The 15,772-nt window shown below is 44.2% G+C and overlaps 1 protein-coding gene across 5 annotated transcripts in view; it reads right to left on the bottom strand.

Annotated features, from left to right (window-relative positions):
• The window catches only part of LOC134358621 (leucine-rich repeat-containing protein 49-like), a 130,535-nt gene that overhangs the window by 54,174 nt on the left and 60,589 nt on the right, over positions 1-15,772 (bottom strand). For 3 of the 5 annotated variants that reach the window (XM_063071072.1, XM_063071074.1, XM_063071073.1), the window contains exon 9: positions 9,831-9,892. In XM_063071072.1, coding sequence (XP_062927142.1) covers positions 9,831-9,892 — 62 coding nt within the window. Of the gene's footprint in view, positions 1-9,830; positions 9,893-14,402; positions 14,597-15,772 lie in introns of those variants that run through there. The other 2 variants (XM_063071075.1, XM_063071076.1) reach the window with 2 other exon arrangements.

The following is a 15,772-nucleotide window of genomic DNA, read 5'->3' as shown; positions in this document are numbered from 1 at the left end:
TTGAAGATTCCGAGAGGGTTCACGGGGCTGAAACTGATGATTCAGACAGGGTTCATGGGGACAACACTGAAGATTCAGACAGGGTTCATGGGGATGACACTGAAGATTCAGACAGGGTTCACGGGGATGACATCAAAGATGCAGACAGGGTTCATGGAGACGACACTGAAGATGCAGAGAGGGTTCATGGGGGCGACATTGTTTTTTTTCTCCCCCAGACAACTTCATTGTCTTCGTGCAATTTCATTCTTTTTGTAAAATTGAACAATTCTGTTTCGGTTTCTGAACTGTCATTCCCAAGACATTTTGTTGATTAGTAAGGGTACCAAATATTACAGGGAGAAGGGAGGAGAACGGAGTTTTGAGGGATAGTAAATCAGCCACGATGGAGTGGCTGGGCAAAAGGCCTAATCCTGCTCCTCTCTCTTATGGTCTTATGAAAATGGAGACATGGGTGTACGGGACGGTGAACGTGGAGACACGGGTGTACGGTTCGGTGAACGTGGAGACACGGGTGTACGGGACGGTGAACGTGGAGACACGGGTGTACGGGACAGTGAAAATGGAGACACGGGTATACGGGACAGTGAACGTGGAGACACGGGTGTACGGGACGGTGAACGTGGAGACACGGGAGTATGGGATGGTGAGCGTGGAGACACAGGTGTACGGGATAGTGAAAATGGAGACATGGGTGTACAGGATGGTGAAAATGAAGACATGGGTGTATGGGATGGTGAGCGTGGAGACATGGGTGTACGGGATAGTGAAAATGGAGACATGGGTGTACGGGACAGTGAACGTGGAGACACGGGTGTACGGGACGGTGAACATGGAGACACAGGTGTACGGGACGGTGAACGTGGAGACATGGGTGTATGGGATGGTGAACGTGGAGATACGGGTGTATGGGATGGTGAAAATGGAGACACAGGTGTACAGGATGGTGAAAATGGTGTCTGGTGCACCTGCCTTTCTCAGTCAGGACAATGAGAACAGGAGTTGGTGGGTCATATTGCACCTGCACAAGTCATTGATAAGACCACGTTTGGAGTACTGTGCACATTTTTGTTTGCCCAGCAAGAGGAAAGATGTCATTCAGCTGGAAAGGAAGCAGAAAAGATTCATGAGATTGATAATAGGAATGGAGCACTGGGCTTGTAAAGAGAGTCTGGATGGGTTGGGAATTTTTTACCCAAGAGTCTAAGAAGCTGAGGGGTGACCTGACAGAGGTTTATAAAATCATGAGGGGCATGACTGTGGATGGTCACAGTCTTTTCCCCAGGGTAGTGGAGTCAAAAACAAAAGGGCATAGGCTTAAAGTGAGATAGGAAAGACTTAAAATAGACTGAGGGGAAATTTTTTCACACTGGTGGTGGTGTGTAAATGGAATTAATTGCCAGTGGAAGCTGTAGAGGTGGGTACAATTACAATGTTTTGTAAAACATTCGGACAATTACATGGACAGAGAAGGTTCAGAGCAGGGTTTCCCAAACTTTGCCATGGATCCCTACCATTAACCAAGGGGTCCATGGATCCCAGGTTGGAACACCTGATTTAGAGTGATATGGGCCACGTGCAAGCAAATGGGACTTAATCATATTAACACCTTGGTCAGCATGGATGACTTGGGCCACAGTGTGAACTCCCATGTTGTATAATTCTAAGGCTATATTTAAAGTAATAATTCACTGCTAAAAATATCAAGTATTTTAAAAAGGACACTGGCAAAGTAAAACACAGTTATGAGAAGTGGAAGCATATCACAGCATGGTTTTATTCTGTTGGGACAGATGGTACTTCAGAACTGTCAGAGATGTGATGGGGCAAAGGGCCTGTTTCTGTTTTGGAGACATGAGGTATAGCAGTTGAGGAAGGCAAACAAAGGAACAAATAGTAAATGAGAAGATACTGAGGAAAGTTGAATAGAGGAAGTTTGAGGTGCACATCAACAGATCATTACAGTCAAACGAAAGCAGAATAAAGAGGTTATGGAGGTTTATATGGGACTCTTCTCTTCATTGTCTGACACACAATATAAGAACAGGGAGGTGATAATTGAATTGAACAAACTATTTATGTTATACTTGACAACTGTATACTGTACAACTGCAGTCAGCAAAATGAGAGTGTGTTCATACTTGAACTGGTGTAAAAGATGCTGCCAATATTGCAGAGAAACTGATGAAAGGAGGGACGGGACTGAGTCGAGATCTAGATTACAGTAGCAACTACAATTAACTATTTCCCTGAGCTGAAAGGTCTTTAGGACCAAAGATTCAAGGGACAAGATTTGTGTACATTTGAAGGTTGGAACTGATTAGAGATAGCCAGCATTGTGTGAGGGGAATCCTGTCTCATGAATCTGAATCTTTTTTTAACAAAGGAGATGGGTAAAAGGAGGCAGCTTACCAATACTTTTCACCTATAACCGTCATGAACTCATACTTTTTTGCCTCACTTTTACTCTCAAATCTATAAATTTTTCAATACTAAAACTTAGGCAATCAAATTTCAAATTTGAAGTATTGTGTTCAGTTCTGGTCACTTCATTACAGGAAGAATATGGAAGTATTACAGAGAGAGTAGATAAGATTTACCAGGATGCTGTCTGAATTAGAGAATGCATCTTAATGAGGATAGATTGAACGAGACAGGGCTTTACTTTTTGGATCAAAAGAGGATGAGAGACAATTTGATATAGGTGTACAAGATAATTGGAAGCATAGATAGAGCGATAGCAAGGGACTTCTTTCCCCTGGGTGGAAAAGGCTAACACAATAGGGCATAATATTAAGGTAATACACACAAAGTGCTGGAGGAGCTCAGCAAGTCAGTTAGCATCTATGGATGGGAATAAACAGTCAATGTTTCGGGTGAGACCCTTCAGCAGTACTGAAAAGAGGGGAGAAGTCAGAATAGGAAGGTACAGGGAGGGGAGGAAGAAGTACAAGGTGGCAGGTGATAGGTGAAACCAGGTGTGAAATAAAGAGCTGGGAAGAGATAAAGGGCTGGAGAAGGAGGAATTTGATAGAAGACAGAAGACCATGGAAGAAAGAAAGGGGGAGGAGCACCAGAGGGAGGTTGTGGGCAGGTAAGAAGAGAAGGAGGGAGAAACAAAAATGGGAAATGGTGAAGGAAAGGGGGCGGAGGCAATTACTGGAAGTTTGAAAAATCAATACTTATGCCATCAGGTTTAAGACTACACAGACAGGATACAAGGTGTTGCTCGTCCAACCTGAGTGTTCCCTCATTGTGGTAGTAGAGGAGGCCATGGACTGACACGTTGGAATGAGAATGGGAAGTGGGTGTCCACTGGGAAATTCCGCTTTTTGTGGCAGATGGAGCCAAGGTGTTTGATGAAGCAGTCTCCCAATCTATGTTAGGTCTCACCAATATATAGGAAGCGGAAGTGGTGGGGAGGGAAAGACCACAAGGACCCTAATCATACCAGGGATAGGGTTCCTTTTGTCCTCATCTACCACCCCACAAGCAGACAATTCCCTGCAACAATTCCGCCATCATCAACAGGATACCACCAAGCACATCTTTCCCTCCCCTCCCCCCCACTTTCCGCAGGGATTGCTCCCGATGTGATTTCCTTCTCCACTTGTCCCTCCCCACTGATCTCCCTCCTGGCACTTATCCTTGCAAGCAAAACAAGTGCTACACCCGCATCTCCACCTAATCTCTCACGACCATTCAGGACCCCAAAAAGTCCCTCCAGGTAAGGTGACACTTCACGTGCGAGTATGCTGGAGTCATCTACTGTATCTGGTGCTCCTGATATGGCCTCCTGCATATTGGTGAGAGCCAATGTAGATTGGGAGACCGCTTCATCGAGTACCTTTACACCATCTGCCACAAAAAGCATGATTTCCCTGTGGCCACCAATTTCAATTCTACTTCCCATTATGACATGTCGGTCCATGGCCACCTCTACTGCCATGATGAGGACACACTCAGGTTGGAGGAACAACCCCTTATACTCTATCAGTGTAGCCTCCAACCTGATGGCATGAACATCGATTTCTCAAATTCTGGTAACTGTCCCCCCTCCCCTCCTTCACCATTCCCCATTCTTGTTTCCCTCTATCACCTTATCTCCTTACCTGCCCATCACCTCTCTCTGGTGTTCCTCCCCCTTCTCTTCCTTCCATGGCCTTCCTATCATGTCTTTTCCTATCAGAATCTCCCTTCTCCAGCCCTGTATCTCTTTCACCAATCAACTTTCCAGGTCTTTACTTCACCCCTCCCCTCTCCCACTTTCACCTATCACCTGCCACCTTGTACTTCTTCCTCCCCTTGCCCCATCTTCTTATTCCGACTCTTCTCCCTTCCTTTCCAGTTCTGATGAAGGGTCTCTGCCTGAAATGTCAAATGTTTATTTACGGCTGATTTTCAGAGCCAAGGCAGTTTTTACCACTCGGGGTAAAAGAGAGGCAAGACTGCGCAGGCACTTGACGTAAGCCAGTAGAGTGCGAAAGGTTTAAAAAGAAGACCGCCATATCCAGCTGGCAGCGTTCGGAATAGGCAGCGGAGTGAGAGGCAGCAGAGTGATAGGGCTTTGGCTCAACGGGCTTAGGTGGTAACGGGACGAGGCGAGGTAGGTTTACCGGTGTTATTTGCGGAAAGGAGGAAGTATGTGCATGTTGCCAGTTTTCTGAGCTCGGTGTCAGATGTGGGAGGTCCTGGAGTATTCCAGCCTCCCGGGTGGCCATATCTGCACCAGGTGTGTTGAGCTGCAGCTCCTAAGGGACGGAGTTAGGGAACTGGAGATGCAGTTCGATGACCACCTGGTCAGGGAGAGTGAGGAGGTGATAGAAAAGAGTTATAGGCAGGTGGTCACACCGGGGCCATGGGGGGGGGGGGGGGAGGGGAAGAGTCAGGTACCAGAGAGTACCCCTGTGGCTCTACCTCTTGACAATAAGTACTCTTGTTTGAGTACTGTTGGGGGGGGCGGGGGGGCAACAGCCTAGCTGGGGGAAGCAACAGTGGCCATGCCTCTGGCACAGAGTCTGGCCCTGTGGCTCATAAGGGTAGGGAAAGGAAGAGGAAGGCAGTAGTGATAGGGGACTCTATAATTAGGGGGTCAGACAGGCGATTCTGTGGACACAGCAAAGAAACTCAGATGGTAGTTTGCCTCCCAGGTGCCAGGGTCTGGGATGTTTCAGATCGTGTCCGAGATATCCTGCAGTGGGAGGGAGAACAGCCAGTGGTCGTGGTACAAATTGGTACCAATGACATAGGTAAGAAAAGGGAAGAGGTCCTAAAAAAAAAGTACAGGGAGTTAGGAAGGAAGCTGAGAAGCAGGACCACAAAGGTAGTAATCTTGGGATTACTGCCTGTGCCATATGACAGTGAGAATAGGAATAGAATGAGGTGGAGGATAAATGCGTGGCTGAGGGATTGGAGCAGAGGGCAGGGATTCAGATTTCTGGGATCATTGGGACTTTTTTTTTGGGCAGGTGTGACCTGTACAAAAAGGACGGGTTGCACTTGAATCCCGGGGAACCAATATCCTGGCGGGGAGGTTTGCTGAGTTTACTGGGGAGAGTTTAAACTAGAATTGTTGGAGAGTGGGAACCAAACTGAAGAGACTGGGGAAGAGGAGATTGGCTCACAAATAGAGAAAGCTTGTAGACACTGCGAGAGAGAGGAGAAGGGACGCACTCTATTTTAATGCAAGAAGTGTTGTGAACAAAGCGGATGAGCTTAGAGCATGGATCAGCACTTGGAGCTATGATGTGGTAGCCATTACAGAGACTTGGATGGCTCAGGGACAGGAATGGTTACTTCAAGTGCCGGGTTTTAGATGTTTCAGAAAGGACAGGGAGGGAGGCAAAAGAGGTGGGGGCGTGGTACTGTTGATCAGAGATAGTGTCACGGCTGCAGAAAAGGTGGACACCATGGAGGGATTGTCTACGGAGTCTCTGTGGGTGGAGGGTAGGAGCAGGAAGGGGTCAATAACTTTACTGGGTGTTTTTTATAGGCCGCCCAATAGTAACAGGGAAATTGAGGAGCAGATAGGGAAACAGATCCTGGAAAGGTGTAATAATAACAGAGTTGTCGTGATGGGAGATTTTAATTTCCCAAATATCGATTGGCATCTCCCGAAAGGAAGGGGTTTAGATGGGATGGAGCTTGTTAGGTGTGTTCAGGAAGGTTTCTTGACACAATATGTAGATAAGCCTACAAGAGGAGATTTGGTATTGGGAAATGAACCTGGTCAAGTGTCAGATCTCTTATTGGGAGAGCATTTTGGAGATAGTGATCATAATTCTATCTCCTTTACAATAGCATTGGAGAGAGATAGGAACAGACAAGTTAGAAAAGCGTTTAATTGGAGTAAGGGGAATTATGAGGCTATCAGGCAGGAAATTGGAAGCTTAAATTGGAAACAGATGTTCTCAGGGAAAAGTACAGAAGAAATGTGGCAAATGTTCAGGGGATATTTGTCTGGAGTTCTGCATAGGTACATTCCAATGAGACAGGGAAGTTGTGGTAGGGTACAGGAACTGCGGTGTACAAAGGCTGTAATAAATCTAGTCAAGAAGAAAAGAAAAGCTTACAAAAGGTTCAGAGAGCTAGGTAATGTTAGAGATCTCGAAGATTATAAGGCTAACAGGAAGGAGCTTAAGAAGGAAATTAGGAGAGCCAGAAGGGGCCATGAGAAGGCCTTGGCGGGCAGGATTAAGGAAAACCCCAAGGCATTCTACAAGTATGTGAAGAGCAAGAGGATAAGACGTGAAAGAATAGGGCCTATCAAGTGTGACTGTGGGAAAGCATGTATGGAACTGGAGGAAATAGCAGAGGTACTTAATGAATACTTTACTTCAGTATTCACTATGGAAAAGGATCCTGGTGATTATAGTGATGACTTGCAGCAGACTGAAAAGCTTGAGCATGCAGATATTAAGAAAGAGGATGTGCTGGAGCTTTTGGAAAGCATCAAGTTGGATAAGTTGCCGGGACCGGATAAGATATATCCCAGGCTACTGTGAGAGGTGAGGGAGGAGATTGCTGAGCCTCTGGCGATGATCTTTGCATCATCAATGAGGACAGGCGAGGTTCTGGAGGATTGGAGGGTTGCGGATGTTGTTCCTTAATTCAAGAAAGGGAGTAGAGATAGCCCAGGAAATTATAGACCAGCGAGTCTTACTTCAGTGGTTGGTAAGTTGATGGAGAAGATCCTGGGAGGCAAGAGTTATGAACATTTGGAGAGATATAATATGATTAGGAATAGTCAGCATGGCTTTGTCAAGAGCAGACATGCCTTACGAGCCTGATTGAATTTTTTGAGGATGTGACTAAACATATTGATGAAGGAAGAGCAGTAGATGTAGTGTATATGGATTTCAGCAAGGCATTTGATAAGGTACCCCATGCAAGGCTTATTGAGAAAGTAAGGAGGCATGGGATCCAAGGGGACATTGCTTTGTGGATCGAGAACTGGCTTGCCCACAGAAGGCAAAGATTGGTTGTAGAAGGTCGGTCAACAGTAGAGTGCCTCAGGGATCTGTCCTGGGACCCTTACTCTTTGTGAGTTTTATAAATGACCTGGATGAGGAAGTGGAGGGATGGGTTAGTAAGTTTGCTGATGACACAAAGGTTGGAGGTGTTGTGGATAGTGTGGAGGGCTGCCAGAGGTTACAGTAGGACACCGATAGGATGCAAAACTGGGCTGAGAAGTGGCAGATGGGGTTCAACCCAGATAAGTGTGAAGTGGTTCATTTTGGTAGGTCAAATATGATGGCAGAATATAGCATTAATGGTAAGACTCTTGGCAGTGTGGAGGATCAGTGAGATCCTGGGGTCTGAGCCCATAGGATGCTCAAAGCAGCTGTGCAGATTGATTCTGTGGTTAAGAAGGCGTGCTGTGTTTTGGCCTTCATCAATCATGGAATTGAATTTAGGAGCCGAGAGGTAATGTTGCAGCTATATAGGACCCTGGTCAGACCCCACTTGGAGTACTGTGCTCAGTTTTGGTCGCCTCACTACAGGAAGGACGTGGAAACCATAGAAAGGGTGCAGAGGACATTTCCAAGGATGTTGCCTGGATTGGGGAGCATGCCTTATGAGACTAGGTTGAGTGAACTTGGCCTTTTCTCTTTGGAGCGACCTATGAGAGGTGACCTGATAGAGGTGTATAAGATAATGAGAGGCATTGATCGGGTGGATAGTCAGAGGCTTTTTCCCTGGGATGAAGTGCTTGCCACAAGAGGACACAGGTTTAAGGTGCTAGGGAGTAGGTACAGAGGAGATGTCAGGGGTAAGTTTTTTATTCAGAGAGTGGTGAGTACATGGATTGGGCTGCCGGCAACGGTGGTGGAGGCGGATATGATAGGGTCTTTTAAGAGACTTTTGGATAGGTACATGGAGCTTAGTAAAATAGAGGGCTATAGGTAAGCCTAGTAATTTCTAAGGTAGGGACATGTTCAGCACAACTTTGTGGGCCGAAGGGGCTGTATTGTGCTGTAGGGTTATCTATGTTTATTCCCATCTATAGATACTCCCTGATCTGCTGAGCTCCTCCAGCACCTTCTGTTTGTTGATCTAGATTTGCAGCGTGGGAGTGGGAGTGGGAGTGGGAGTGGGAGAGGGAGAGGGAGAGGGAGAGGGAGAGGGAGAGGGAGAGGGAGAGGGAGAGGGAGAGGGAGAGGGAGAGGGAGAGGGAGAGGGAGAGGGAGAGGGAGAGGGAGAGGGAGAGGGAGAGGGAGGGGGGGGCTAGGGGTAGTGGCGGAGGTATATGTATTAGGAACATTTAAGAATTTCTTGGATAGCCACATGGATGATAGTAAAATGGAGGCTATGCCGGATGAATTGTTAGATTGATATTGGCGTAGGTTAAAGGGTTGGCACAACATTGTGGGCCAAAGGGCATGAACTGTGCTGCAGTGTTCTATGTTCTTTATATTGCAATTTCTTGATGTACTATTTCCCTCCTCAATCTCACTGACATTTTAAACTTTGACCTGAGCCATCCCCAAGTAAAAAAAATCTTTATGGTGTTTATCACAGAATAGGAAGATGGATGTCCATGAAATTAAGTTATAAAACATAAGATGGCTCTAAGTGGGAACCCCCTATAAGTCTCTTAAATGAACAAAATTATTTCTCTTTGAAGTGGGTGCAGGCATCCTGAACCAGAAACAACAAAACACCGCAAATGCTATATTATTAGATATTAATATAAGATCAAACATTTAGACATTTATTCTATTCTGTGGAAACATTTAGAAAAAATAATTTTGATGCTTGGTGATTTATAATGAATTCATAATTGCCCTCAGATCAGGACAATTTGGAATAATTTCTGTAAAATAATACTCAACATGAATAAATTCCATCCCACTTTTGCACATGAAACTTAGTAAACCTATCATTTTTTACAAACTGTTCAAAAGCTGTGAGCACTTTTCACCATTCATAGTAAATATTGCTGAGAACTAAGTGATAAAATGATGTGAGTAACAGACAGCATTTGCCTCCTGCTGTTCGGTCTGTAGCTGCACAGCTCCTGGTGCATGCATGCCCTTCACTGAATGGCTGCAGCAATTCAGCTCAGGTTTAAAATAGCTGTTTAGAACACCAGTCAGTAACACTAATAAAATCAAACCAACTGAATCATTAGCTTTATTCAATATTTTCTTAGGTTAATATAAAAACTACTACTTAATTTACAGGAATGCAGCAAAAAATTAAATGAAGAGAAGGTTTGAGAAATTAATCTGCAACTGATAATAAGCAAAGATTCTGGCCTTTAACAAAGTGAGCACCTAGGCCTTTGGAGATCTGCCAGTTTTTGTTAATAATACTGCAGCTCTTACCTGGATATGTTGTTAAAGCTGAGGAAAATTCTTTGGAGACAAGGTAATGTGTCTGCATCTCTCTGTAAACGAAAGAAATACAGGGAGTCGTCAGCAGTATTGTGCAGAACATCCCAGCAGCCTTTGGAAGGATCCTTGCAGCCCCATTTACTGCAGGTTTTTGTTCACAGCAAGCCGAGCCTCCTGGTTGTGGCTAAGCACTGTAGGAGGCTGCCACAATGTAGATAACTGAACAGACTGATGAATTTGCCAGTTAAAAGTCAGGGATGCAACTGCTTTGTTGCTGCGTGCACTCAGCAGGGTCACCCTGCTACCTCAGCAATTCGATTGCAGGAGCCTGCGTGTTTGCTCTACAACAACACCGATTGGCTTTCAAACTGCCACTCTCAACCAGTTTCATTGTTCAAGCTCATCACTAGTGTGGCTACCCCCCAAAAAAAGCTTCAGAAACAAATCCTTTCAGAGCATGTTCTACAGCAGAGCTACTCAATCTCTTTTTTAAAATTTCAGTGAAAACCAAACACTCTGGACCTGTCACCAATGTGGCTAAATGATGCTGATAACCTAACAAAAAACACAGAAATTCGGAATATGATACACAAAATCACATACAAAAAATAAACTTGTCAATATGAGAACAAACTGGAGAGTTTTATTAGAGTACAGCCTGAATACTTTGGATAGACATGGTACCCTCCTGGCACTGCTAAGAGTATGCCCACCAATACTCAGTAAAGTCGCAGCACAGGAAGCAACTTCAGCATGTTGACAGTATTTATTTGGAGATGCAGTATGGTAACAGGTCTTTCCGGCCCAACAAGTCAGTGCTGCCCAATAAACCCACATACCTGTATGTCTTTGAAGGAAACCAAAGCATGCCACACAAATATGGATATGAACCCATGAACACTACAGTGACTCTCATTATTCCATTTGTTTTGCACTATTTATTTGGTAATTCATAGTCATTTTATGTCTTTGCACTGCACTGTTGTTGTAAAACATTGAATTTCACATCACAAAAGACAAAGATTATAAAGCTGATTCTGATGGGTAAGAGCTATTCAAGCCTAACAACTCCGCGCAAAACGCTTATACTCCAAAAAAAAGACAGTAGACAGGTCCAGATATGACTGGCAGAGGGACAAGAAATTATGAACAGATAGTGAGGGAAATTCTCAGCAGCATCAGTGAACTAAGAATTCATGTTCCGGTTGCTATAGGTTCATTAGAGATAAGAGAAGGTAGAAACCAAAGTTCAAAGAGCACATTATGTCACCACATACAAGCCTGAGATTTATTTTTCTCTGGGCATATTCAGTAAATCTATAGAATAGCAACTATAACAGGATCAATCAAAGAGCAAGTAGAGCATAAAAGACATCAATCTGTGCAAATGCAAATATAAATAAATAGCAATAAATAATGAGGCAATGAAATACTAAGATAAAGTGAGATTGTTGGTTGTGGGAGCACCAGCAATAGAATCAATGTAGCTATCCCCTTTTGTGCAAGAGCCTGATGGTTGAGGGGTAGTAACTGTTCTTGAACCTGGTGGTGTGAGTCGAGGTACCTGTATCTTCTACCTGATAGCTGCAACGAGAAAAGAGCATGGTCTGGGTTGTGAGGATCTTTGATGATCGATGCTGTTTTCCTATGACAGCGTTTCACATTGATGTACTCAGTGGTTGGGAGGGTTTTACCAGTGATGGGAGGGTTTTACCAGTGATGTATTCGGCCAAATCCAGTACCTTTTGTAGGATTTTCCATTCAAAGGCACCAGAATCAGAATCAGGTGTATTATCATTGGCATATGCTGTGAAATTTGTTAACTTAGCAGCAGTTCAATGCAATACATAATATAGAAGAAAAAATAATAAAATATTAACAGTAATAATAAATAAATCAATTATTGTATATGTATACTGAATAGATTAAAAATCGTGGAAAAACGGAAATAATATGTATTTAAAAAGTAACATAGTGTCCAAGGGTTCAATGTCCATTTAGGAATCGGATGGCAGAGGGGAAGAAGCTGTTCCTGAATCACTGAGTGTGTGCCTTCAGGCTTCTGTATCTCCTACCTGATTGTAACAGAGAGAAAAGGGCATGCCCTGGGTGCTGGAGGTCCTTAATAATGGACGCTGCCTTGCTGAGACACCACTCCTTAAAGATGTCCTGGGTACTTTGTAGGCTAGTGCCCAAGATGGAGCCAACTAAATTTACAACTCTCTGCAGCTTATTTCAGTCCTGTGCAGTAGCACCACCACCACTAACCCCCATACCAGACAGTGATATAGCTTATTAAAATGCTCTCCACTGTACATCTATAGAAGTTTTTGAGTGTATTTGTTAACATACTAGATTTCTTCAAACTCCTAATGAAGTATAGTCGCCATCTTGCCTTCTTTATAACTGCATCGATATGTTGGGACCAGGTTAGATCCTCAGAGATCTTGACACCCAGGAACTTGATGCTGCTCACTCTCTCCACTTTTGATCCTCTAGGAGGACTGAAATGTGTTCCTTCATCTTTAGCGTTCCCATACTAGGCTATGATGCAGCCATCAGTATACTCTCCTCTTCACATCTACAGAAGTTTTTGATGACATGTCGAATCTCCACAGATGCCGTAATAGGTAGAGGCACTATCATGCTACTTTTGCAATTACATGGGTCCAGGGCAGGGGTCTTCTGAGATAGGACATCCGGGAATTTAAAGTTATTGATCCTCTCCACCTCTGATCCTCCAATGAGAACTGACTCATGGACCTCTGGTTTTCCTCTCCTGAGGTCTACAATCAGTTCTTTGATCTTGCTGAATTGAGTGGGAAGATGACAAATTTTCAATCTCCCTCCTGTATGTTGATTCATCGCCACTCTTTGATACAGTCAACAATGGTGTTGGAGCTGTACTTAGCTACACAGTCGTAGGTGTAAAGTGAGTGGAGCAAGAGGCTAAGTACCTATCCCTGTGGTACACCTCCACTGATGGAGAGTGTGGAGATGTTATTCCCAATCTGAACTGACTGGGGTCTGTTTTGAGGGGATGATGATATTAAAAGCTGAGCTGTAGCCGATAAAGAGCATCATGGTATATGCTCTTTGCTGTCCAGATGTTCCAGGGTTGTGTGGAGAGTCAATAAGTTGGCAGCTGCTGTGGTCCTGTTGCTCTAGTAAGCAAATTAGAGCAGATCCAAGTCACCACTCAAATAGAAGCTTTATGCTTCATCACCAGCCCTTCAAAACACCATCACTGGGCAATAGTCATTTAGACAAGTTACCATGTTCTTCTTGGGCATCAGTCTGATTGAAGCTTGCTTGAAGCAGGTGAGTACCATACACTTTCAAATCTCTTACTAGCTCTTCTTTCAGTTAGTCCTGACGAAGGGTCTCGGCCCGAAACGTCGACTATACCTCTTCCTAGAGATGCTGCCTGGCCTGCTGCGTTCACCAGCAACTTTTATGTGTGTTGCTTGAATTTCCAGCATCTGCAGATTTCCTCGTGTTTGAGTACCATACACTGCTGACACGGCAGTTGAAGATATCCATGAACACACCAGCCGGTTGGTCAGCAGAGGTCTTTAGTATTCAGCCAGGTACTCCACCTGGACCAAATATTTTTCTTGGATTCACCTTCCTGAAGGCAACCCACACATCATCTTCAGATACTGAGACCAAAGGATCATCAGGAAATTCAAAGATTCAAAGTGCATTTATTATTAATGAATGTATAATTATACAACCTTGAGATTTGTTTGCTTAACAGGCAGTAGCAAAGCAAGGAATCCAAAAGAACCCAAATAATAAAAAATAAGACCAACCCCAGTGCCCACAGAGAAAAAGGAACAAAACAAATTCATGCAAACAATAGAAGTGAGCAACAATAACAGCATTCCGAACCAAACAGAGTCATCAGATCCAAATGCCTGGAGGAGCCCCGAGTAAACCCAGCATTCAAACCCTGCTGTCACGCATCCCTCACTGATTCCAGTTTAGTCTGGAATCTCCACTTAGCCCATCAGATGGCTTTCTGGATATCATACCTGCACCCCTTGTAGCATTCTTGATTCCAGACTTGAATGCCTCTGATCTGGCTCTCAGTAAATGTTGGATGTCAGGATTCATCCAGGGTGTCTGACTGGGGAAGACCCTGAACCATTTTGAGGGGGCACACCCATCTACAGCTGTTTTAATTAACTCCATTACAACTGAAACCCCCTTTTACCGGGTGCCTCTGAAAATGCAGCTTGTTAGCCCCTCACTAACAGCCACTGGATTCTGCGGCGAGAAACCCGCCTTTCTCCAGCTTCCTATGTCTTGGGTGTACATGACTTTGGTCCCACTAAATCCATGAGGTTGGGATGTCTTGCCCACCTAAACCCTGGTTTGTATGAATGCTGTGTGATTCACTGGCCCCAGCAATTAACCGTCGGCAAGAAATAACAGATCGCACACTGCATACAATTAATAAGTATAGTTACAAAAGTTAACTTAAGCAGTTATTAAAGGAAAGAAAACAAAAGGGCCCATTATACTTAAACAGTCATATGTGCGTGGTGGAGCTCAAACCTTGAACTTGTCTGTAACTCACACTCTGGACCCTCGGTCTGTGCGAAAGCATGTATCACCTTCTGAAGGTCACTTGAAATCTACCTTGAACAAACAGGCTCTCCCATGGGAGTATTGGTCCATTCGAAGCCATTCATCTGCACAAAGCACCTTGTGCAACAGGTATGGCATCCTCTCCCATATTCCCTCCTGTCTTCCCCCAGCTCCTGCTAACAAAGACCTCTCCTACCAGCGTTCTCCCAATTTTACCATCCTGATTGGCTGACATCACATTCCTAAGTTGAACAACAAAGCCTCTTATCTCAGCTCAAACCCAAACAAGCTGAAAGCAGAACAGATTGCTCTTACAGAACTGCTGAAATGAAATACCTACAGCATAGCGGTAAAAATTTTAACCAAGGTGTTTCACAGCCTTGCTGTAGTCATCCAGGTGGTCCAGTCCACTAATTCAAAAGCACTCTTGTAACTGTTCTTCTAACTCCTGCAACCTCTCTTTAGTTGTCTTCGTTGCAGAGAAATGGGAGGGATAAAGAGAAATCAAAGTTAGAGACCAAGAATGATACAAATGGCAAAGGCTGCTGCTGAGAAAAGGTGGTGAAAGTTGATCAAATTGGTGAACGTGATGTGGTTCCATTAGCTGTGATTAGTCTGCAAAGGTAAACTTGAGTTCTTTGTTCTCTGACACTGCAGAATACCAATATCTTAAACTTGAACAGCAACATTTCATCTTCCAGATTGGCACGCAACAGTCTCGCTGAATCAGTACTCAAATTCAATAATATCAGACTGGATGCCTGTGACTAATGCTGTTCCCCAGGCCAGGGATCGGTGCTTAGCCCATTACAATCTGTCATCTGTATCAATGACTTGAACAAAAGTATACGAGGAATAGTTAGTGTTTAGAGATGATAGTACAATAAATAAATGGTGTCTTGGATGGTGAAGATGGTTATCAGAATTTAGAAAGAGTGATCTTGATCAGAGGCATAAGTGGGCTGAGGAAAGGCAAATGGAGTTTAATTCAGATAAGTGCAAGGTGTTGAATTTTGGGAAGACAAATCAGGGTAGGACACTCATAGTGAACAGTAGGGCCCTGGGGAATATCGTTGAACAGAGAGACCTGGGAGTACATGTACATGGTTCCCTGAAAATGGTATCACAGACACACGGTGATGAAGACAATTTACAGAGTGTGGGGAGTGTTGCAGTTGTACAAGACATCAGTGAGGCTACATTTGGAATATAGTGTTCAGTTTTGGTAACCCTTCTGTAACCATTAATCAAGAAAGAGAGCGGAGGAGATTTATGAGGGTGTTGTCAGGATTTGGAGCACTGAGTTATAGAGGTTTAGTGGGTTGACTTTTTTCAGT

This window comes from Mobula hypostoma, chromosome 18, assembly GCF_963921235.1.
Source record: "Mobula hypostoma chromosome 18, sMobHyp1.1, whole genome shotgun sequence".
NCBI classification, from domain to species: Eukaryota; Metazoa; Chordata; class Chondrichthyes; order Myliobatiformes; family Myliobatidae; genus Mobula; species Mobula hypostoma.
This window is presented reverse-complemented; position numbering and strand designations above follow the sequence as displayed.